The sequence below is a fragment of the Thamnophis sirtalis genome, unplaced genomic scaffold (genome assembly GCF_051295495.1).
Source record: "Thamnophis sirtalis isolate CommonGarterSnake01/CBP01778 unplaced genomic scaffold, rThaSir2_p1.2 scaffold_3, whole genome shotgun sequence".
Classification (NCBI taxonomy): Eukaryota; Metazoa; Chordata; class Lepidosauria; order Squamata; family Natricidae; genus Thamnophis; species Thamnophis sirtalis.
This window is the reverse complement of record NW_028261383.1, coordinates 132,596,061-132,620,069: the sequence shown is the minus strand read 5'-3', so window position 1 is coordinate 132,620,069 and position 24,009 is coordinate 132,596,061. Positions and strand designations below refer to the sequence as shown.

The 24,009-nt window shown below is 41.6% G+C and overlaps 1 protein-coding gene across 2 annotated transcripts in view; it reads right to left on the bottom strand.

Annotated features, from left to right (window-relative positions):
* Positions 1 to 24,009, bottom strand: part of RPTOR (regulatory associated protein of MTOR complex 1) — a 427,126-nt gene that overhangs the window by 147,000 nt on the left and 256,117 nt on the right. For both annotated transcript variants that reach the window (XM_087710142.1, XM_087710143.1), the window contains exon 10: positions 9,081 to 9,156. In XM_087710142.1, the coding sequence (XP_087566268.1) occupies positions 9,081 to 9,156 (76 nt within the window). The remainder of the gene's footprint in view (positions 1 to 9,080; positions 9,157 to 24,009) is intronic.

The window sequence follows — 24,009 nt, the reverse complement described above, 5'->3', positions numbered from 1 at the left end:
CAAAAGCCAACATGGGTTTGTCAAAAACAGATCATGCCAGACTAATCCTATTGCATTCTTTGATAATGTGACAAAATTAGTAGACCAGAGGAATGCCGTTGATATAGTTTACTTGGACTTCAGTAAGGCATTTGATAAGGTAGTGATACAGCATGGGTTGCACAGTAAACCCACCAGTGGCTGGCCAGGTTAGGTGGTCTTAATAGAATGGACCTTATAGATTCATTTTAGTTTGGCCTTTTACTCCAGTGCCCTGGAGTCGCAAAGTTGACTTTTAACTTCCTCATATTATAAATAGGGCTGACAGTGTGGCAAGACTCTGTAAAGGAGGGGCACAGGAAGCCAGGCGTGGGGTAGAGATACAACAGAGAAGTTGCAGAAAACTGTTGGTATGAATATCTGCTTTTGTATTTTTCCAAGATGTACTTCCCTGTTCTGAACAGGGGTTTTTACGTTTTGTATGAATACGCCTCTTTAAACGCCCTCTGATTGATGAAATTTGATTAAAGGTATAAAATCACTGCCCTGGACATAGCCAGGCAGTTCAGATGTTGGTGTGTGAACACGCTGAACTCGATGCATCCAATAAACCTGTTTCTCTTCCTTCGTGGTCTCAAGTCCTGATCTTTCGTAAGTAGATTACAAACTACAATCTGCTGCAACATTTTTGGCGAGCCAGCCAGGAGTTGAGGGGTCTTTGGGACCCTCTGGAACGTCCACCCCGGTGTCAGAGCTCATCTTGTCAAGGGGAACCTCCCTGGCGCCAACGGACCTGTTTGATCCGAGGGACTTCCCAGCGACAGAGGGCTCTGGCAGCAGCGTTTGGCGATTCCAAGAACCACCAGAGAAGGACCAGAGACCAGGCATCTAAAAGGCTGGCCAGCATCGCAGGAGGGAAGCCAAGTATATGAGGCAAGTACTGTGGGAACCCTATTTAGACCCGGACTCCTTGTTGAGCCGGAGGTGAGGCCTGATCTCCCTCACTAGGTGAAAGGTTTTGGGGAGGATTGTCTAGTGTATGTGTGTGTGTGATTGAGGGGGGGCTACTGCATTTCCCTACGATAGCCGTGTCCATCCGGTATCCTGGGTCAGAAGCCTGTGTGGGGTGATTGCTAAATCCTTGTTGTCTGGTACCCTGGGAGGAGTTGGGGGGGGCAGCAGTGTTCCCTTGACCCCTTACAATGTATGTTAAATCATTTTAAAGAAGGATATGTGACTCAGGACTATGGCATTGAGTGAAGCAGGCATGAGCTTAAAAAGTTTTTGTGAATCTGAATGGCCCACTTTTGGTTTTGGGAGGCCTAACAAAGGCAATTTTTGATCCCAACATAGCTTTGAATGTCCATAGGTTAGTGTTTGATCCTGATCAAACAGGATCTGTATATTGACGTGTAGTACAATTTGTTGAGGAGACAGCTTGGCTAAAAAACAAATGCAAAAGACCAACAGTATATTCTTATGGCTGTTCAGGTTGCAAACCCCAAATGTCCCAAGCAGAGACCACCAATCCTAGCTAGTGCCCCAGAAGACTTGCCAGAACAGGAAGAGGATCACCACGACCCTCACCACGACCATGCCAAAGGGGGGCTACACCTAGTAGCTCAAGAGACTTGAGGGCATCAACAAGCCGAGCATCTGTGGAGTGGATAGAGTGAGGGCTGGACGGTGTGACCTCTATGATGTCAGAAGAAAGTCCTGTCAGAGGGACAGGGGATGGGGACCCTCTGAGCTCACCAGAATTTTGGGAGAAGAAGGAAGAGGAGATAGAGCAGTCTGAAGAGAGGGAGAAGATTAGAATTGCAGTGTCTAACATTCTAAAACCTGATGTCCCTGCTCACACCAATCTAGCTGACTTTATTGACCAACGCTTCCCTTCAAGGGACCAGAGATGGAGCCCCTATGACCCCCACCAGTTGATTCTGCTACGTAATCATCAATAGTTAATTGTAAGGGCTGTCTGGCTGGAAGGGAAGCCAGCCACTAAAAATGTCTAAACTCTGCCGAAAGCCCTGAGGTTTTTATTTATGGTAACCACTAACCTTCCTGAAAATGCTCGGATGCTAGCTATGGCCTTTGTTTCTCAGTCATCCGACACAAGCTGTAGAAGCTGGAAGGGGCACTGGGGAAGCCCCTCAATGAGCTTATGGAAGTAGCTAGAAAAACTCTCGTCAATAGAGACTTGTTGGAGGAAAAGAAGAAAAAAAAAATCAAAAGATGCAGGAAAAAGCAGAAGTGCTCGCGGCAGCAATTAGGGAGGGGAACAGGGCCCCACCCTTGGGACGGAACCGATGTGCCATCTGTTATGAACATGGCCACTGGGGAGGGGAGTGCCTCAACCGGGACTGGGCTCCACCCCCTGAGGAAAGGGAAGATGACCGCCCTAGGATGCCAAGGGATCCCCCCTACCAAGCTGCCCCAGGAGACGTGAATCTCACAGGAGGCCCTTCAATGGCATGCAGAGGAAAATGGTTTTCAGTCATTGATTCAAAAGATGCTTTCTTGTTTGCCTTCGAATGCCCAGTCACAGGCAGAAAGCAGCAATATGCTTGGACATGCTTGCATCAAGGCTTTGAAAAAACTCCCCCACCTTATTTGGAGCTGCATTAGCCATGGATTTGAAACTTTTAGACATTGCCCCACCTGATGTGGTTTTGCAAGATGTAGCTGACTTGTTGGTCACAGGCCAGATGGAGGAAACCTGTCATGCCAATGCAGCAGCCCTACTGCTCCTCCTACAGGAGAAAGGCTACGAGGCCTCTCGGACCAAAGCCCAATTAGTCCAATTGGAAGTTAAATATTTGGGCTACAACATCCAGCAGGGACAAAGAACTTTGGGCCATGAGAGGAAGGAAGCCATTTGCCAATTTCCAGCCCCACGAAATAGGAAGGAATTAAGGAGTTTTTTTGGGGCAGCAGAATTTTGCCGCATTTGGATTCTCAACTTTGCATTGTTAGCAAAGCCACTTTATGAAGCTACCAAGGGGAATGGAAAAGAAACCCTTGAGTTAGGAGGAAGAGGAACAGAACAGCTTTTTGGAATTGAAGCATGCTGTGACTCAGGCTCCTAGTTTTCTGACTTGACAGCCTTTTCAGTTGTTTGTGGACACTAAGCAGAATATGGCCATTGGGATACTGACCCAACAGTTGGGAACATGGTATCGTCCGGTTGCATATTTGTCCAAACAGCTGGATCAGGTGGCCAAAGGGTGGCCAGCCTGTCTCAAGGCTGTGACAGGAACTGCCCTACTTACCCAGGAAGCCAATAAGCTCACCTTTGGACAGCAATTAAATATCTACACCCCCCATGCTCTTCGAGCTGTCCTAGACCAGAAAGGTCATTTGTGGCTTACCAATCCACGAATGTTGAAATACCAGGGGTTTATTAAACCCCCCTCACACAAAGATGCAACTCTTTGTACAGATGGAACCAGCTTTCTACATGAGGGCGTGCGAAAAGCAGCTTATGCTGTAGTCACCCGTGATGATGTGTGGGAAGCCATGCCCCTACCACCAGAGACCAGTGCCCACTTGGCAGAACTCACAAAGCTTTGGAATTGGCATGAGATCTACGAGTCAACATTTACACAGAGTCCAAATAGGCCTTCCTAACCATCCAAGCCCATGGAGTTTTAGGAAAAGCTCTTCACAGGAAAAGGGCCTCATCACAGCTGGAGGAAAGGACATCAAATATGGCCCAAATTGTGCATTTGTTGGACAGTGTATGGGCCCCCAAACAAGTTGCCATTATGCATGTATGGGTCATCAGAAAGGGGTTTCAACAACTGAAAGAGGAAACAACAAAGTTGATCAAGTTGCCAGAGCAGCAGCCTTGGATCCCCCTTCTCTACAAGCCACATGCCTCACTCAGCCCCAGGAAGAACAACCCCCATCGTATAGTCACTCAGGAACCCAGCAAGCTGAAGCAATAGGGGTGGAACTACTATATGGGTGGTAGGTTCTGCCGGACACAAAGGTGTTTGTTTCCCAGCAGTTGGCATGGGATGCTGTCTCCTCCCTGCATAAGCATTTGCACTTAGGAACAACGGCTTTGGAAAAAGCCTTGGCTCAGGGAGGTCTATGTCAACAATTTGTCTAGCCTGGCAGCTGCTGTTTGCTCTCAATGTCAGGTATGTGCTGCTAATACCCTCCGTCAAGGCCCAGTTCAGGTGGGAGGGTCAAGAGGGCAGATCACACCATAGAGGATAAGTTGGCCAAAATTTGTCAGGAAACCCATCTCAAATGGCCGGATGATGCCCACAGCATGGCGTTGCTGGCAATGGGGTGCACTCTCACCGAGGAGTTGGGTGTCTCGCCATTTGAATTGTTGTATGGGAGGGTTCCTAATTTGCGTGGCCCACAGGTGTTGCCCAACCCCAAGTTACAGACATGGTGAAGCTCAAACAGTTGCCAGCCCTGGATGCCATAGTCCACAAATTGCAAAAATATGTTCTGTCTTGTCGTTCTCATGGAATTGTAACTCCAGTCCACAACTTCCACCCAGGACAAGAAGTCTGGGTGAAGGACTGGTAGAAGGAACTATTGGGCCCCAAATGGTGTGGGCCATATACTGTTGTTGTTTTTTCTCCCCTTGTTGTTAAGGTAACTGAAATTAGGCCTTGGATTCACTGGACCTGTTTTAAATTGGCTGCGAAAGCTTACTGGAAGGCCTCCAGTGACCCTGCCAAGCCTCTATACCTCACGTTTCGGAAACACCAGGAGGACCGCCACCTCTTCTGCGGACACACGGGAAGCTGTCGCTCTACGAACAGGTGGTGAAGAACCAGCGCCCTCTGCAGGTGTCGCTCCAGGTGCCGTCGACACCCATCGCACAGGCAACGTATCGCGTCTACCATGGACACTCCGCCCCGTCCAATGCCCAGGCACAACCATGGAGACTGACTAGCGCCTACGCCGAGCTGCGTGCATTAGGAGAGGCCTGATGCCGGCAGTTCTGATCGTGGTTTTTCTCCTATTCATTTCTATTCTCATTGACTCTCTTTATCTCTATCAGGCAATCTTGGCCAGAGCAAAGGGTGAGGCCCATTGGTGGTGTGGGAAGTTCCGAATGATTACGGGGACCCCCGCTCCATCCTTTCCTATAGGGGGGAATGAGGATAATGAGGGTACTCCCCAACAAACGGAAGCTAGGCCCCTCACCTCTATAAATGACTCCCCTGCACAGGTAACTTCTGAGCCAATGCTAGAAAAAGTGGGTTCAGGGCCTTTCCCCCTTTGCAAAGACTGCTTTTATCAGGGTGAACAGGGACTGCATTTTGTGTATAATGAACGCTGGTTATTAAATTGCCATCCGGAGGAGGGGCTATCCCCCTGTTCAGAGGAGACAGGGAACTATTGGCAGTGTTGCATGGACCCCAATGTCACAACTTGGGCACCAAACAAATGATACACTTTGACCATTAGGTGCCATCGCAAAAAGCCCATTCAGAGACCCTTCCCAGACCCCTTTCCAGAAAGGACAAGGGCTCAGGTGAAGTGGGCCCCCCTTGATTTCAGTCTGAAAATGGAATATGACATAACTTATGACCAGATTCCCATAATAGTAGAGATAACTTGTCAGCTTATTGGGGATATAGGGAATCAGTGGTTTCTACAATGGTGGTCAGAGGATGAAAATCTGTCAAGCATGGATACACAAGGTCTGAGTAAGTACTGGCACATAGGTGTAACGTGCAACACTAGTGCTAAAGCCAGTTGCCTGGAGGTCTGGATAACCCAATCCAACTACTTGGAAACATATCAATGCCATGCGGGGACACTTGACAAGAACCTCAGCAGAACAGCTATAGCCACCCTAAACACACAGGGAAAGGGAATGGTGGTTCTGGAGCCACTCCTACAACAGGGTAGGAACCCCCATCCCACACGCACCCCTCAGGAGTGTGGGAGGGGCAGCCCCAAGGGAAGGAAAAGGGAGCCCTAAGGGAACCCAGGGCCACAAGGGAGGCCATTACCCCCTCTCCATTGGAATGCACTCAATGCCTGCAGGATCCACAGAAGGACAAAAGGAAAAAAAAGCCACAAAAACCCCATCTAGCACTTGGGAAGCCCCGGAAAACATGTATTGGATTCGTGGCACATGGGCCTACGAAGTCCTCCCTGTGTTCTTGGATGGATAAAACATTCGTTCTTTCTATTGCCCATCCAATCACAACAGGTGCTAGGGGTCCTGATGACTCAGTAGGCCCCATCCATCAGAAGAGGAAGGTAGACACAGCCTTCTCTAACTTTCCTTGTAAGGAACTGGCTGAATATGAGAAATCCGACATGTGGAATTCAGAGAGAATCGTATGCACCTATGGGAGGGCCACTAGGGCAGAGGATGGGTCTTGGGGTTACCGCACCCCAATCTACATGATCAACTGGATCATGCATTTGCAGGCAGTATTGGACTTGGCTGGGGAGAGGATTGATAAATCTTTGAATATCCTCTCCAGTGCCACTGGCAAACTCTGTACTGCAGTGTACCAAAATCGATTGGCTCTTGATTACCTCCACGCAAGGGAAGGAGGGTCTGTGGGAAGTTCAACTTGTTTAATTGCTGCCTTCACATTGATGAGACTGGACGTGTCATTAAGCAGCTCACCACAGAAATAAGGCAACTCACTCATGTCCCAGGGCAGGAATGGAAAGGTTTTGATTTAACCTCCACTTCTAACTCCTGGTTCCCGAAATTGCCAGGGTTTCACCCCTCTTGATGGAGAAATGGGCCACTGAAAAGGTCCTGGCCCTGGTGGGATGCTCATAAGGACGCTCGAGCAAATATGTTGGGCTCATGCTTCATGGAGAGGAACCTGCCATTTATGAAACTACACAGTAATCTTAGGATTGGGTGAAGTTTCAATAGGGGGGAATGATACAGCATGGGTTGCACAGTAAACCCACCAGTGGCTGGCCAGGTTAGGTGGTCTTAATAGAATGGACCTTATAGATTCATTTTAGTTTGGCCTTTTACTCCAGTGCCCTGGAGTCGCAAAGTTGACTTTTAACTTCCTCATATTATAAATAGGGCTGACAGTGTGGCAAGACTCTGTAAAGGAGGGGCACAGGAAGCCAGGCGTGGGGTAGAGATACAACAGAGAAGTTGCAGAAAACTGTTGGTATGAATATCTGCTTTTGTATTTTTCCAAGATGTACTTCCCTGTTCTGAACAGGGGTTTTTACGTTTTGTATGAATACGCCTCTTTAAACGCCCTCTGATTGATGAAATTTGATTAAAGGTATAAAATCACTGCCCTGGACATAGCCAGGCAGTTCAGATGTTGGTGTGTGAACACGCTGAACTCGATGCATCCAATAAACCTGTTTCTCTTCCTTCGTGGTCTCAAGTCCTGATCTTTCGTAAGTAGATTACAAACTACAATCTGCTGCAACAGTAGACCATAACCTACTACTAGATAAAGTAGAAGAATGTGGGTTAGACAGTATCACCACCAGATGGATTTGTAACTGGCTGACCAACCGCACTCAACGTGTAGTCCTCAATGGAACTGCATCTTCATGGAGGGAAGTATGCAGTGGAGTACCCCAAGGCTCTGTTTTGGGCCCAGTACTCTTTAACATCATCAATGATTTGGATGAGGGAATAAATGGGGAATTCATCAAATTTGCAAATGACACCAAGCTGGCAGGAATAGCCAACACTCCAGAAGATACAGAAGGATCTTGACAAACTTGAACATTGGGCACTATCTAATAAAATGAAATTCAATGGTGAAAAGAGTAAGGTTCTACATTTAGGCAACAAAAGCGAAATGCACAGGTACAGTATAGGTGGTACCTTGTTCAACAGTAGTAACTGTGAAAGGGATCTTGGAGTCCTAGTGGACAACCATTTAAATATGAGCCAGCAGTGTGCAGCAGCTGCCAAAAAAGCCAACACAGTTCTAGGCTGCATAAACAGAATAGAATCAAGATCATGTGAAGTGTTAATACCACATTATAATGCCTTGGTAAGGCCACACTTGGAATACTGCATTCAGTTTTGGTCACCACGATGTAGAAAAGATGTGGAGACTCTAGAAAGGGTGCAGAGAAGAACAACAAAGATGATTAGGGGACTGGAGACTAAAACATATGAAGAATGGTTGCAGGAACTGGGTATGTCTAGTTTAATAGAAAGAAGGACTAGAGGAGACATAATAGCAGTGTTCCAATATCTCAGGGGTTGCCACAAAGAAGAGGGAGTCAAACTATTTTCTAAGGCACCTGAGGGTAGAACAAGAAGCAATGGGTAGAAACTAATCAAGGAGAGAAGCAACTTAGAACTGAGGAGAAATTTCCTGACAGTTGGAACAATTAATCAGTGGAACAACTTGCTTTCAGAAGTTGTGAATGCCCCAACACTGGAAGTCTTTAAGATGTTGGATAGCCATTTGTCTGAAGTGGTGTAGGGTTTCCTGCCTAGGCAGGGGGTTGGATTAGAAGACCTCCAAGGTCCCTTCCAACTCTGCTATTGTATTGTATTGCATATATCCTATTCTCCGAAATTATTATATTCTATTGTATTTATGTCTTTATTCATACAACTAGAATCATTGTACAGTCTACCACATGCTCCTTTTATTTCTTTTGTGTAAAATTTTAGATTGCAAAACCTTCCCAGATGATATTTCTATCCTTTGATTTTATAAAACACTATGAATAATACTGGGACTTTTATGCTACTATGTATGAATATGTTTATCATATTATATACAATATCTAAAAGTATCATGTGAGAACTTTCAACACTAAGAAAATTCCCCTCCCCTTTCTTAAAAAGCAACACTAGGAGTATAGTTAAAATTACTTCTGTGCAATAAAAATGGACTATGCTGTATGCATCTTTTTTCAATTGGGTCAATGATTCATAGGTGTACTATGAAGGAATGGGTACATAATTGCTTGATAAAGAATATGAGAATTTTGGAATTACTAGATTATCCTTCCCCAATCTTGGCACTACCCAGAATTCAGAATTGTCAGGAATGAACACACTAGTTAAGGAATTCTGGAAGCCAAGATCATCCACAGCCAAGTTTGAGTAACCTGGACATGAATTTAATAGTTTAGTAACTTACCCTAAATGCAGTCCCTTCCTCTATAATGGTAGGCAGCTGAGATAGGCATATATCCACAGCAAGATCCCATGCTTGCCTGGGGAAAGATAAAAAGATAGGGGCATTACAAGATTGGACAAAATTATATGCAACACCATCACCTCACTTACGATACATGTTAAATACTTGCTGTGTGCTAGTAAAATGAGGGACACTTAGATTAGTCTTTTCCCAATTAGTATATTCTATACTTAATAACTCAAAGCAGTTTATTATATCCAATATGTGAAACAAAACATAAATCAGTACTGTAGATAACAAATTCACTAAAAATTCCATGGCACAAAAGTGCTTAGGCCATTCTCAAATCATTGGAAAGATAAAAGATCAGAATCAAATGATTCTCTCTAAGGAGAGCATTTCAAAGTTGTCTTTGAAAAATTCACCACTACAGATGAAAAGAAAAGAGTTTGGGGAAGTTTAATTCTGTCTATTTATGTGGGACATACTTGCTCTGAAATAATAGCAAATAAAAGTGTGTGTGTGTGTGTGTGTGGAAACAAAGGAGATGGAAGTTGATTCTTTTAATATAAAGAATGGTTTATAAAATTTAGCAAACATAAATATTTCATGAAGCATAACCTATCTGCTTATGTTAGGAGGCAGTCTTATGTCTGATCTAATCAAATTTGTATAAACCCATCTTGCTATCTAAGTGATTCTGAACAGTGTACAAATAAGAAAAACCATAACATCCATACAAAGTTAAAAAAAACTTTTTAAATAGAGTTTTTTAAAAATCCCAAAATTAAAAAGATGGAGTAGGTGCCCTCAGACCACCATCCATCTCCAAGGTTGCATAACATTATTGGATCCCCATGCTAGTTGACAGAGACAAGACTTAATGCTCTCTCAGAAGAATGAGGGCTGCTGACTTATGGGGCAAGATGCTTCAAAGTGCAGAGACAACAGAAAAAGAAGGTCTCTTCCTTGACCCTGCCAACTGATGAGTCCGTAACCTGCCCATCCTTCCTCTCTGACAGACTGAGAGAGATCGATGTAATTGGGATAAGATAGTTTCTCAGGTAACCTGGTCCTATGCTATGAAGGACTTTAAAAGTGATAACTAACATTTTAAATTTGGCCTGAAAATAAACTGGTACTCAATGCAGCTTATGCAGCAGAGGTGTTACATGCGTAACCCCAGGGACACTCAGAACTGCCCAGTCAACCACATTCCAGATAGCTGCAGCTTCTAGATAATGTTCAAGGGTAGCCCCATGTAGAGTACATTGCAGTAGTTCATGCAGGAGATGACTAAGAGAGGGGTTTCCTGTTCCAAGAAGGCCCAATTGCCACACAACACCTGCTTTGATCCATGTGTCCAGTGGCACCTTCAGATTATGCACTGTGTTCATCTGGGACAGTGCAACCCCATTCAAGATCACAGATAGTAGACATCCAAAGACAGTGAAGTCCCCCACCCACAGCCATTCCATCGCTACCAGAGTTTAGTTCAAGCCTGTTGTTCCATGCTTGGTCCACAAATGAGGGACAGATCTGAGCAATTTTACGTCCTAGTTGCATAAAGATTTGCTCCATGAGATCCCGAAGGTGAACTTCGGGGTGTCCCTTACCCAGGAGGATCTGCAGTGACCCTTAAACAAGGCTGCAGAGTGACACTCGAATCAACTAGTTTTCTACCTCCCTGCAGAAGGGGGTAGAATAAGGGAATTTCAAAGTCACCAGGACATGATCTGACTGTGACAGGGGGAAGAGATCCTCCCTCAGATCGCACTGCTACTGCTCTAAAAAGAAAACTTATGTCCGGTGTGTGGCCATGAATAATCTGGGATAGGCCCATGATCACCACTGCTTCTTAAGTTCACCTCAGGAATGGCTGATTGAAGTGCCCCAAAGCTATAAACCTGGAGAACTCCACAGCCAATCCCGAGATGGCCTCAAGCAACTCAGGCAGGGAGACTCTTATACAGCAGGGAAGATGTTACATTAGCAACCATCCCAACTGACCCCACCAGCCTTTCTTCAAAAACAGAACTTCATGACTGGCAACTTTTGGAGCAGCATCCTGAAAACCCACAGAAATTCCCTGATAACAACTGCCACCCCCACCCCCCAGTTCCACATCTCAGCTGGTGCCATATACCATAGCCTAAATCCAATTGGGAATATTTCAGAAAGGGGAACAACTCTGTCCATTTTTAGTGCCCAGCTAGCTCTCAGAAATATATTTTTTATTTCAAAACTCACTCCCTTATCTCTAAAGTTCTTCAGGTTTGCCCAGTCATTCTCCCTCAGTCCAATTTGAGATAAAGAGATGATAAAATGAAGAGAGATCTTTATGCCTGATACCTTGAGCTCCTAGATTATAGCAAAATATAATTTTAAGAAACAAACCCTGATGCAATTTTTTATAATACTGGTAGACTGTGACAAGCATCTGATAATTTGACTTCATGCTGAGATGCCTAAGTAAATGGAATTTAGCTTATATTTCCCCCAAATAGCCTCCCTGTATACAAAAAAAGATATTCATTTATACTATGGAATAACTAGTGAAAACTAGACTTGAGTCTTTATAATTTTATCAAGAATCATTAGGAAAGTGTTTTTCACCACAAAATTTCTGATTTTTCTGGATATCAAAGATGACACTTTTTTCTTTGACAGAATAAGGAAGAAAAAAAGTTGCCTTTAAATCATGGCCATTGCTGTTATACAGACCCGTTATTATAGTTTTCTAAGTATGATATGAAAGTCATTTAAACCATCTTCTTCAGAGATATACAATAATACAATACAACACAATAGCAGAGTTGGAAAGGACCTTGGAGGTCTTCTAGTCCAACCCCCTGCCTAGGCAGGAAACCCTACACCACTTCAGACAAATGGCTATCCAACATCTTCTTAAAGACTTCCAGTGTTGGGGCATTCACAGCTTCTGGAAGCAAACTGTTCCACTGATTAATTGTTCTAACTGTCAGGAAATTTCTCCTCAGTTCTAAGTTGCTTCTCTCCTTGATTAGTTTCTACCCATTGCTTCTTGTTCTACCCTCAGGTGCCTTGGGAAATATTATTTCCCTCAGGACTTCACAGACGGTGGCCCTCTAGGTGGGCTACCACTTAATTTCCAAGATGTTTGTTAAGTGATGGGCACATTAATAAGCAGCAGCGGTTCAAAATTAATAGTCTAGCTGCACATGCTCTGTATCAGAATATAAGTATCTGAACATTTTTTCTATGATAAAAATACGTAGAAATGTAGAAGTAATACCAACTTCCAGCTAAGCAATATATCATTCTCCTCTACCTGAACATTCAGTTCAAAACTATTTAAATGCAAAATTATTCAGAAGTCCTTCAAGTAGCTTTTAAAGAATTCATTGGTATATTCTATAATATTTCTGCTATACTTTCAATACCGAGAATGATGGGAAGAAGAATGAAAAAAGCAACTTAAAATATATTAATTTTTATTAATCAATTAATTTGTGATATCATATGCAGTCCCATATAAAGGTAGTCTTCATTTACTGACCACAATTGGGACCAATAACTTCATCACTAAGCATTGCAATCATAAAGTGAAATATCATGTGACCATACTTGACTGACCACATCAGTCACAACTGCAGTTGTTAAGGAAATTAAGCATGATGATGCATGATTTGCTATTTCCTTGGGCTTCCCCAATAATTTTGCTTGCTGGAAGCTGGCTGTGAAGGTTGAAAATAGCAATCATGTGACAATGGGTGTCTCTGATGTTTATTAACACGTGCCAGTCACCAAGCATTCAAATAATGATCCCATGACCATGGGGACACTGTGATGGGTGTAACTTTGAGGACTGATCTTAAAATCATTGTAATCTTGAATGGTCATGAAATGAGTGGTTGGTAAGTGAGGACTAGCTGTATGGCTTTCTTAAAGAGTAGTGGACAAATGCTATGTTCTTCATAGTGCAAGAGCCTGAACATCTGGCTCTGCCAATCCACCTGGGGACCCAATGCACTGAAGTTGGCTGCTGGATTGATAGCAAACCCCACCCCCCTGCTCCCCCCGCACCATTCCCTGCTTCTCTCCCCCCATTTTAAATCTCATATTATTGTGTTTTCACTGTTTATTTCATTGTTTCACTATTTTGCTACTGTTATGTTTATGCTTCTTACTATTTCTTTGTTTATATGTTGTAAGCTGTCTAGAGCAGTAATAGGCAGCAAATAAATTTCATACATACATAAACACACGCACGCACGCACGCACACACACACACACACACATACACAGCCTCTTTGTGCAACTGAAGCCAAGCAATACACAATCCCTTCCCCAATGAAGTCATGAAATTAAATGCCATAATATTATTTATATATTATAACAAGTTTCCAATCAATTTGAAGTTAAATATATCCAAGTTTTAATGAAAATTAAATCTAGGAGAGATTATTCTTTTACAGGGTTAAACTGATTATAAGGGTGTTTCATAAAGTACAGATCAAAGGGTACAATTCATAAAAGTTCCCGCTATGCAAGCACCACTGAAGAATCTAGGCAGAATCCAAGATAATTAAAGATGACGGCATATTGTGGTTGTGTTATTATTCCAGTACCACTACAACTAAGCAAAGACCTGCCACTATTCTCCCACCGGAGAAAAAGGGGCGGTGATAGAGAGTATGCGTGCTTTGTAGGCTGTGTGGTTACATTTTTCTACATAAAATATTTTGGTATGTGCCTATGTGCCTTTGAATTTATCTTTCATTTTAATTAAATGTATAACACAGAGTCACAAAGATATAACTGAAATGGAAAGCTAAATTTACTGTAAAACAAGCCCTTGTTCATTATTTTAAACAGCAGTGAGTCTGACAACAGCTAGCAGGTTAATTCAGTACTTTTGCCTAACCATCTTTTATTTCTGACAGCTAATCAATAAGGCAATCACAAACTTATCTGAGCACACAGGCAACTTCTATACAATATTTCCTCTCATTCCCATTTTGCTGTATGCATGGTCCCCAAGTAAAATTTTATTTTAACAGAATTATAAACTATACTATACCATCATCATATTCTTTTTGTTTTTAAGGAATGGAGGGAGGGAACATTAAGTAGCCATACCTGTTTCTTCTTTGTGTTTTGGGATCCTAAAAATGTAACCGTTAAGCAATATCCAACATCCTCATGTAATATCTAAAGTAAGTAATTCCACATTGCAGATACATGCAATCCATGATTTAGGCCTACAATTGAGCCCATAATTTATGTTGCTAAGTGAGAAATTTGTTAAGTGAATTTTGCCCCATTTTATGACTTTTCTTGCCACTTTTGTTAAGTGAATCACTGCAGTTGTTAAATTAGTCACATGACTGTTCAGTGAATCTGGCTTCCCCATTGACTGCTTGTCAGAAGGTCACAAAAGGGGAACACATGACCCCGGGACACAGTAATTGTTATAAATATGAACCAGCTGTCAAGCATTTAAATATAAATCACGGGACCCCAGGGATGTGGCAAGGGTTATAAGTGTGAAAAATGGTCACAAATCATTTTTAAAAGGCCCTTAAAAAGACAAATTTATAAGTGTCGTTGTAACTTTGAATGGTCACTAAACGAACTGTTGTAAATCGAGGATTACCTATATTCCTCTGAGTGCCTTTCTTAAAACTTAATCTATTTCTCTAAACCTTAAGACTAGCCACAGATAGTCTTCGATTTATGACCACAATTGAGCCCAAACTTTCTGTTGCTAAGTGAGTAGTGCCTCAGTTTAGTGACCTTTTGGCACAGTTGTTAAAGAAATCACTATAGTTGTGAATCTGGCTTCCCCCATTGACTTTGCTTATCACAAGCTTGATCACGTGACCATGGTTATGCTGCAATGAATGGCTGTAAGTGTGCAAATGGTCATAAGTCACTTTTTTCAGCACTGTTGTCACAAAATGCATGTAAGCCGAGGACTGTCTGTACTGCAACAATGCTTGTTAATCAGAATCAGAACAGAATGTACAAATAAGAAATAAATGAGTCTCAAAACTCTCCTGATCTTTCTTGCAGCATAGTTTCATCTGTTCTCTCTTTTCCATGATTCCTTCAGTAATGACCTTCCTCTTCACAATAGGCTGCCTATATAATTATGAGATAATCAGGGGGTAATAAAAACAGCTTCAAAGCAAAAGCAATATATGGCTCCCACAAGCTCAATAAACACCCAAAAATGGTAAGAGAGAACAATTGCAGAAGGTATTAATCTCAGATTGTGACAAGAGCGGGAGTCAATTATTGCAATTAAATCTATATCCTGGTTCTAAATTCAGCTGACCACGTAGAGACAGGATGTTGAAACCCTGAGCCTTATTGCAGAGGCTCGATTCATACATTTGGAGACTGTTCCTTCTTCATGGATATATTTAGAAAAGTAATTCCTGGAAGCAAATAGCTCCTAAACAGAGCCAGCAAGAGATCTATGTAGTTGCAATGAAAACAACTAGCATCTCTTACCAGCTGATTGGTAAGCCTGCATCTGGCCTGGGTTCCTTCCCCAGAGAGAAAAAGTAAAGCAAGAGTAAAGGAAGCCATACCCCACCCTCTTCTTAATTGGTGCTCAGATAAGGTGTGTGGGGAGGGGGAGATTCCTAGAAATGAATGTGTTCTTTGAAGTTAATTCTCACTAGGCTATTTTTGGTTTCTCTCTGGGTAACCTAATCACAACCTGAACATTTCCTTAAGCAGGCAATCCAGCCTGGACACCAGAGGGGGCTGGGAAATGGATAAATGACATTCTGTGAACAATTCTGACAGGCCCCTTCAATGTTTCGATCACTGGCTGTGGAGGTTGGTCAACAACAGAGTCAAAAATCCAATTTCAGAGCTCACACCTCCCCTTGTTTCTCAGCTATGCCAAACCTAAACCTCAAAAAAGGGTACACGTATCATTTATTTGTGTATTTTGTAAGGGAACACAGACACTACGGTAACACCACTGAGCTTTGGGTCTAAGACCAACAATGTGGTTCAATTTTAAGGGAAGAAAACAAGGAGGAAGGAAAGGCAATAGCAGGGAGAACTTTGATGCAAATGCTGTTTATCTGTGTATATATTGCTTAGGAAGGAAGAAACTGAACTAGAAGAGACACATTTACAAATCTTGATTTGTACTGCTTGGAAATTGCACCAGACATGAGAGGAGGTTGTTAGACCATGGAGACAGATGTGACTAAAAGGCTTAACACTTCAAAAGTGTGACAGGTAAAAAGGGCAAATGTTTCTGCCAAAGGGGATTGAGATGGGTGGTGGTGGTGGTGGCAGGAGAGGACACTTCCTGCAAGGTCAGATCTTAAAACCTCAGAAATTCAGTGGTATTAAAAAAGAGAATCCAGCAAATTAAAAACAACACACTTTCTCTTCTTAAAGCCCACCATTAAAAATCAACACAATCATACTCCTGCAATATTATTTCTGAAAATTGTAATCAATTCACCGTATCAGAATTTAGCATGCTTCTTCTTCAACAATAGAATGAGCTGGGAATTAGCCTGACTTTTGTCATAGATACTGCTCAATCCATTTTACTTTTCTTGCTGTACAGGTAGTCCTTGTTTAACAACTGTTGCTTAAAGGCTGTTTGAGGTTATGCCGGATCTCCCCAAAGCTACCTATAATCCAGTTGCAAGGTTATGGATACTGAAGCACCCCTATGATCATTTCCCTTACCTGCCTATCTTCTTCAGGTCCATGCAGGTCTCTCCCCCAAAAAACTAGGCCTGATTTCTGCACACACACCCCCACTATAATTTCCTCCTTACTTAATTCTCGAAAAGCACAAAGTCTTCCACAGAACTGGAAAAGATCATTTCATCATGCAACTATGACATGTGATTCTGGAAGCATCTGCCATGTTCCCAGAGGCCACATTGAACTGTTGTCGTCACTGGAAACATGGCAGCCACTTCTGGAATTGTGCCACATGGCCGTGCGATGAACTGCTCTGTTCTCCTTCCCTAACATGGTCTGTGCAGTGCTGTGAAAAACTCTGGGGCCTTGAGGCTTTACACCATGCAGCTGGGGTGACTGCGGTTTCTAGGAGTATCTATGGTCTTGGTTTTGTGTTGTACTCAGTGGCTTGTTGCAGAGCTGCAGCTCACTATGGCTACAACATGGCAAGCAGCCCTAGAGCTGTGCTATTTTGGGACCACTTGCCATACCTCAAGGCACGATTAGGACATCCAAAATGGCAAAAATGGGAAAGGAAATTTTGCACTGGGAGGAATGAAGGCCAGAATGGCTTGGATTGGGGAGGATCCCTGGTTAATGATGACAAGGATTGCTGTCATTAAACAAGGCAGTCATGTGATGTACTTTATAACCTCACTACTCAATGACAGAAATTTAGGTCCCAATTACTATCATCACTCAAAAGATACCTTGCTTTCATTACAGCTAGTCCTTGACTTAACAACAATTGATTTAGTGACCTACAATAGCACTGAAAAAGTGACTTATGATCGTTTTTTCACACTTACGACCTTTGCAGCACCCCCATGGTCATGTGTTCAAAATTTAGATGCTTGGCAACTGACTCATATTTATGATGGTTGCAGTGTCCCAGAATCATGTAATTACTTTTTGTAACCTTCTGACACACAAAATTAATGGGAAACCAGAGTAATTTAATAACCATATTACTAACTTAACAACATCAGTGATTCACTTAACAACTGTGGCAAGAAAAGTCATAAAATTGGGCAAAATTCACTTAAGTGTTTTGCTTAACTACATAAATTTTGGACTTAATTGTGGTCATAGGTTGGAGACTACCTGTACTTAGACTAAAATCAAAGATAGGGTCAGATAGGGGAGATTCCATTCTATGCCCTATCCATTCTCTGCATTTGCGGAGCGGCAGAGGTAGAAGACCTGAGTCACATCGTATTTGATTGTTGCTTGTATAAGGGGTGAGAGACAGGTATCTTGGCCTATATACAAATAAATGACCCATTGGGATCCCATATCAAAACAATTTACCTTATGTGCAGCCAGAACTGGAAAATAACATTTAACACAGCACAGTACTTGAACAAAATGGTTCAGTTGAGATCTGCATATGTGGGACTGGTTGGAGTAAATTGCAGGGGTGACACCTAAATATAATTTTACAATATTTTATCAATATCTTAAATTATTGTATTCTATTCCAATTTCATTTTAGACTGTATTTTATTTCAATTCCATTTTATATTGCTTTTATCAAATTTTAGTAATAATTTGCTTCTGGAACTTTGCACTTTGATATGGCCCAAGGGCTAATCAATAAAGACTCAATGTCAATATAATTAATTAAATTAAATTAAACAAATTAAACCTATTACTGAAACTAATTAAATTGGACTAATTAAAAAGCAAGCAAAAGAAAGAAGTAACCATGGGAAAACATGCAATATGCAAAAATCTATTGTAGAATCCATTTTAAGCACTCTTTTTTGCAATAAACAAGATTAGAGCCTATTTTTAGCTGTTTGTAGGATGAAACTGTGAATGTTCACCCTTTCAGTGAGATGGAAGAATATCTTCCTTTATTCTGACTATACTGTATTATCAACAAAAACACTGCGAGTTAAAGCAACATTCTCATTGTTAAGTTGGCTTCATGAGCTACTGTTCTAATCGAGATACATCTTAAATTTACCATGCTGACTGCTCTTTAAAACATTGCCAATTCTACACCATTGTGGAAAGGGAAAAAAAGCATTTTAAAAAGCCCACGTATCCTTTGGGAATGGACCTTTTTATCACGAAAAATTTAGCTGGCCCTAAAATAAAGCAAAGCAAAGCAAAACAAAACAGACTCTCTGATGATATTTATCAACTTAAAAGAAACCAGTGACTTTGAAGGAATACAGATATAGAAGAAAAACGCAGGCAGCCTAGTTCCCTCATGATTTCACATTAAAAAAAATGGAAGCCTGGAAAGGCCTCAGTGGCTTTTGTCATTAACAACCCCTTTTCCCTGGAGGAAAAGACAGCTCTCTTTTATTTCAGAATATAAAGTGTTTATTTCCACTACTGAAAATCCCATCTCACTTCACTCCAAATACATACATAGCAAACGTATAATATACCTTTGAATAATTTATCCCAACCTCTTCCAACTTATTTCTAGTTTATGTCTCCTGAGGTGCAGCAGGGCTTGACTTTATAAACAAGAGGAGGAAGGCTCTGAACTTTCAGATTTCCTTAAAAAGCACTTTATTATGCTGAACTCTAAATTGTTCCAACATTGTACATTTTCATTTCCACTGTATCAGAATGAAATCAGAATTATAACGGCTAAAGTTGGTCATCATCTTTCACACCAGGTTTTGACAGCTATGATTGATTCTTGTTTTCCTTTTGGGAAGCTGATGCAGTTTTGCAAACATCCACTTGTGCTTTGGAGAATAATTATATACAGGTGAAACTTGAAAAATTAGAATATCGTGCAAAAGTTCATTTATTCCAGTAATGGAAATTAAAAGGTGAAACTAATATATGAGATAAGACTCATTAGATGCAAAGCAAGATAGTTCAAGCCGTGATTTGTCATAATTGTGATGATTATGGCTTACAGCTCATGAAACCCCAAATCCACAATCTCAGAAAATTAGAATATTGTGAAAAGGTGCAATATTCTAGGATCAAACTGTCCCACTCTAATCAACTAATTAAGCCATAACACCTGCAAAGGGTTCCTGAGCCTTTAAATGGTCTCTCAGTCTGGTTCAGTAGGAATCACAATCATGGGAAAGACTGCTGACGTGACAGTTGTGCAGAAAACCATCATTGACACTGTCCACAAGGAAGGAAAGCCTCAAAAGGTAATTGCAAAAGAAATTGAATATTCCCAAAGTGCTGTATCAAAGCACATTAATAGAAAGTTATGAGGATTGTCAGGAAAAGGCCATTCAAAAGTGTTGAGGACTTTCACAAGGAGTGGACTGAGGCTGGAGTCACTGCATCAAGAGCCACTACACACAGACGGATCCCGGACATGGACTTCAAATGTTATATTCCTCTTGTCAAGCTGCTCCTGAACAACAAACAACATCAGAAGCATCTTACCTGGGTTAAAGAAAAACAGACCTGGTTTGTTGCTCAGTGGTCCAAAGTTCTCTATTCTGATGAGAGCAACTTTTGCATCTCATTTGGAAACCAAGAACACAGAGTATGGAAGAAGAATGGAGAGGCACACACTGCAAGATGATTGAAGTCCAGTGTGAAGTTTCCACAGTCTGTGTTGATTTGAGGAGCCATGTCATCTGCTGGTGTTGGTCTACTGTGCTTCATTAAGTCCAGGGTCAACGCAGCCGTCTACCAGGAGATTTTGGAGCACTTCATGCTTCCGCAGATGAGCTTTATGGGGATGCTGACTTCATTTTCCAGGAGGACTTGGCATCTGCCTACACTGCCAAAAGCACCAAAACCTGGTTCAATGACCATGGGATTACTGTGCTTGATTGGCCAGCAAACTCGCCTGACCTGAACCCCATAGAGAATCTATGGGGCATTGCCAAGAGAAAGATGAGAGACATGACACAGAATAATGCAGAAGAGCTGAAGGCCGCTATTGAAGCATCCTGGTCTTCCATAACACCTCAGCAGTGCCACAGGCTGATAGCTTCCATGCCACGCTGCATTGAGACAGTAATTGCTGCAAAAGGGGCCCAAACCAAGTACTGAGTGCATGCTTATACTTTTCAGAGGTCTGATATTGTTCTATGTACAATCCTTGTTTTATTGATTGCATGTAATATTCTAATTTTCTGAGATGGTGGATTTGGGGTTTTCATGAGCTGTAAGCCATAATCATCACAATTATGACAAATCACGATTTGAACTATCTTGCTTTGCATGTAATGAGTCTTATCTCATATATTAGTTTTACCTTTTAAGTTGCATTATTGAAATAAATGAACTTTTGCACGATATTCTAATTTTTCGAGTTTCACCTGTAAATGGTTGTCTTGTGTTTTCTATAAATTGCCCTTCTGAAAACTATAAAAGATGCACTTTTTCCTATAAAAATGACAATATAATTGCTGCATTTTGCAACCACTAATGGCCTAATGAAATAGATTTCTAAAAGTGTTAACATTTTAGTCTGTAGAAGCATATTGGGTAAGTTATTACTATGTGTACTCTTTCTTGAATTATAAATCAATGCTCTGTTCTGTTCCATTTGACTTTTTCAAATTTCTTTCTTTGAGCTGGCCGATTGCACTAATTTAATAATCAACCAATTCGGGCAAGACTGAATTTTGTGGGCATGCAGAGGTTGCCAATTTATATTGTAAAGGTACAGTCACGAATTAATATAATGGAATTTGTAAACAAGAGTTTCAGCAGTGAGCTTGAAGCATCCATTAGTTAATTAAATGATTTTTTTCTATGGGTTTCACAAGATTAATGATAAGTACTAACTTATAATTCAAGAAGGAAATAACTTTATAAAGGAAAATGAAATTAACTTGTCCCTTGCACCAAAATATTCCTTTCTGTTGCTACAGTGAGCACTGGCCTAGAGCAGGAAGGAAGAGAAGATGGCAGTGCTAGGGGGAGATCAATTACGTATGTATGTTGGGTCTCATTTACCTATATCTTTCTTCTGGCCTCTCCTGTTGGCAGTGAGTTAAATTCTTGTTGTTGGGACCAGTTTGCTTCAGTTGAGCCTCCTTAGGAGACTCATACTCTGAGCAATCAATTTATTTGTAATTCATCCTACTTTGCCTAGAATATTGAGTAGAATTCTAGAAGTTACAACATCATTTCTATAGGGAGGTTATCTCCAGCATCATGCTTGTTTGACATATGTGAGGCTCTCAGGCTGAACAGGCTCATTCAGATCTTCGATTTTTCACAATCAACAATAAGAAAAATTTGTCTTGTACAGGTGGTCCTTGATTTATGACCATATTTGAAACCAAGCTTCCATTGCTGAGCAATGAGGTCATTGCGTGAGTTGCATCCAATTTTATGTGCTTTTTTGCCAAGGTCATTAAGTGACTCACTACAGTTAAGAGAATCCAGCTTCTCTCATTAGAAGGTCGCAAATGGCAATCATGTAACTGCCATAATTACATGCTGGTTGCCAAGGGCCTGAATTTGGATCTTGTGATGGTCGTAAGTGTGATGATTAGTGTAAATCACTTTTTCAGCACTTTTCAGCACTCTTTGTACAAACAAATAATTTAACAAATAATTGTTAAATAAATGGTTATAAGTTGAGAACTTCCTGAATGTGTGTGGATAGATGGCTAGTTGGATGGATGGACAGATGTATAAAATTAATAAGGGGACTATGATCATAGTATCTGGCATACCATAGCTGATCCTCAAAAGCTAAGCCCGGTTTTGGGGCTAGTAGGCTTCCCTGCAACCTCCAGAGAAAAACAGGCCGTGGGGAGAGTGCTGCACCCCCCCTGCCTCCATGCATGCACACGTGACCCCCCCGGGCCCTTTTGGGGGCTCTGTAGACCTCCCTGCAGCCTCCTAGGACCAAAAATGGGCTGCGGGGGAGCGCACCCTCTGCCCCCACGCATCCCTGTGTGCTCCCACATGTGTTCGTGTCTCCCGCATGCCTCTGCTCAGTAGAGACCCAAAAATCAGCTGGGCAGCAGGAAGCGCACATGCATACGTGATGGAGCTGAGCTGGGGCAATGGTAAAGTTAAAAAGTCAAAGTAATAAATTATGCAAGGTTGAGTTTTGGGCTGAGTGTAAATTAATACAATTTCCAAAGATTTTAATTACTATGTTTCAACATGTAAATTTTGCAGAGCAAAAAAATAAATTTAGGCACTGAAGGAAAGATATATTCCTAAAAGCATGTTATAGCATGTTTTCCACAGCTGGAGCATTACAGTGATTATATCTAAACAAAGCTTTTCTATCGTCATTTTAATCTGGCAGCTAGCATTTAATCTGCTCTCTGTTACATTGGCAAATAACTATCTGTTTGTTTGAATTTTTTTCCTGCGGCTGAATGACAGAGCATTCATTCAATAAATGACAACATAAGCCTACATTAACAAACAATATTATATATATTTCCAAACGGAATGAATCTGGTAGCGAATAATCTTCAAGAACAGAATAAACCAATACAATAAATTTGTAGAACAAGCAACTCTATATTGTCAGTGTTGAAGAAATCAATTGGGCCCCAACAAACCATTAAATCTAATCCTAGCTGATTTGTATGAAACAGAGAGAAAGAAATTTGCTTTGGGCAAACACACAAAATATCTTATCCTATTTAGGCAGATACAAATGCACACACAAAGGTGAAATGATTCCCTTATAAACTCCTCAAAGGGGACTTCTGTAATTATTCATGAGGTTAAATGAAACTCAAATCAAGTGGAAAAACATTAAAACATTTCACAGCATATGCACATTCCTTTGGTCCACTCACAACTGAGTGGCACAATCATGCTTTTCTTTTCACAAAAGCTACTGAAACACAGCTAAAAAGACAATGGTTCCTAGCTGTGTGAAAGGATCAGAGCTGCACAGGAGAGAGAAATGAATTGACAAATTTCGCTAGCACTGAAGACAGGACACTGAAGCAATTGAAAATGGCATGGATAAAGGCATTTACATCACCAAGGTGGGGGACTCTATTCAAAGCACCCAATGTTCAAAGAATCCAGACACCAACACAGTAATTTCACTGTTTCACTGACCGAGTGCCACAAAACTTTACAAAACTTAAGCATCATTCAAAGCCAGCAAAGGACTGTGCTGTGCTGTACTTTGCTGTACCCACTGTGGGTAAAAGGCAAATAAATATGCACTATACATGCAGAAATGCCCACATAAATGAGTTACTCAGAAGGCTATTAATACAGGTATTTTCCACTTATGACCACAATTGAGCACAAAATTTCTGTTGCT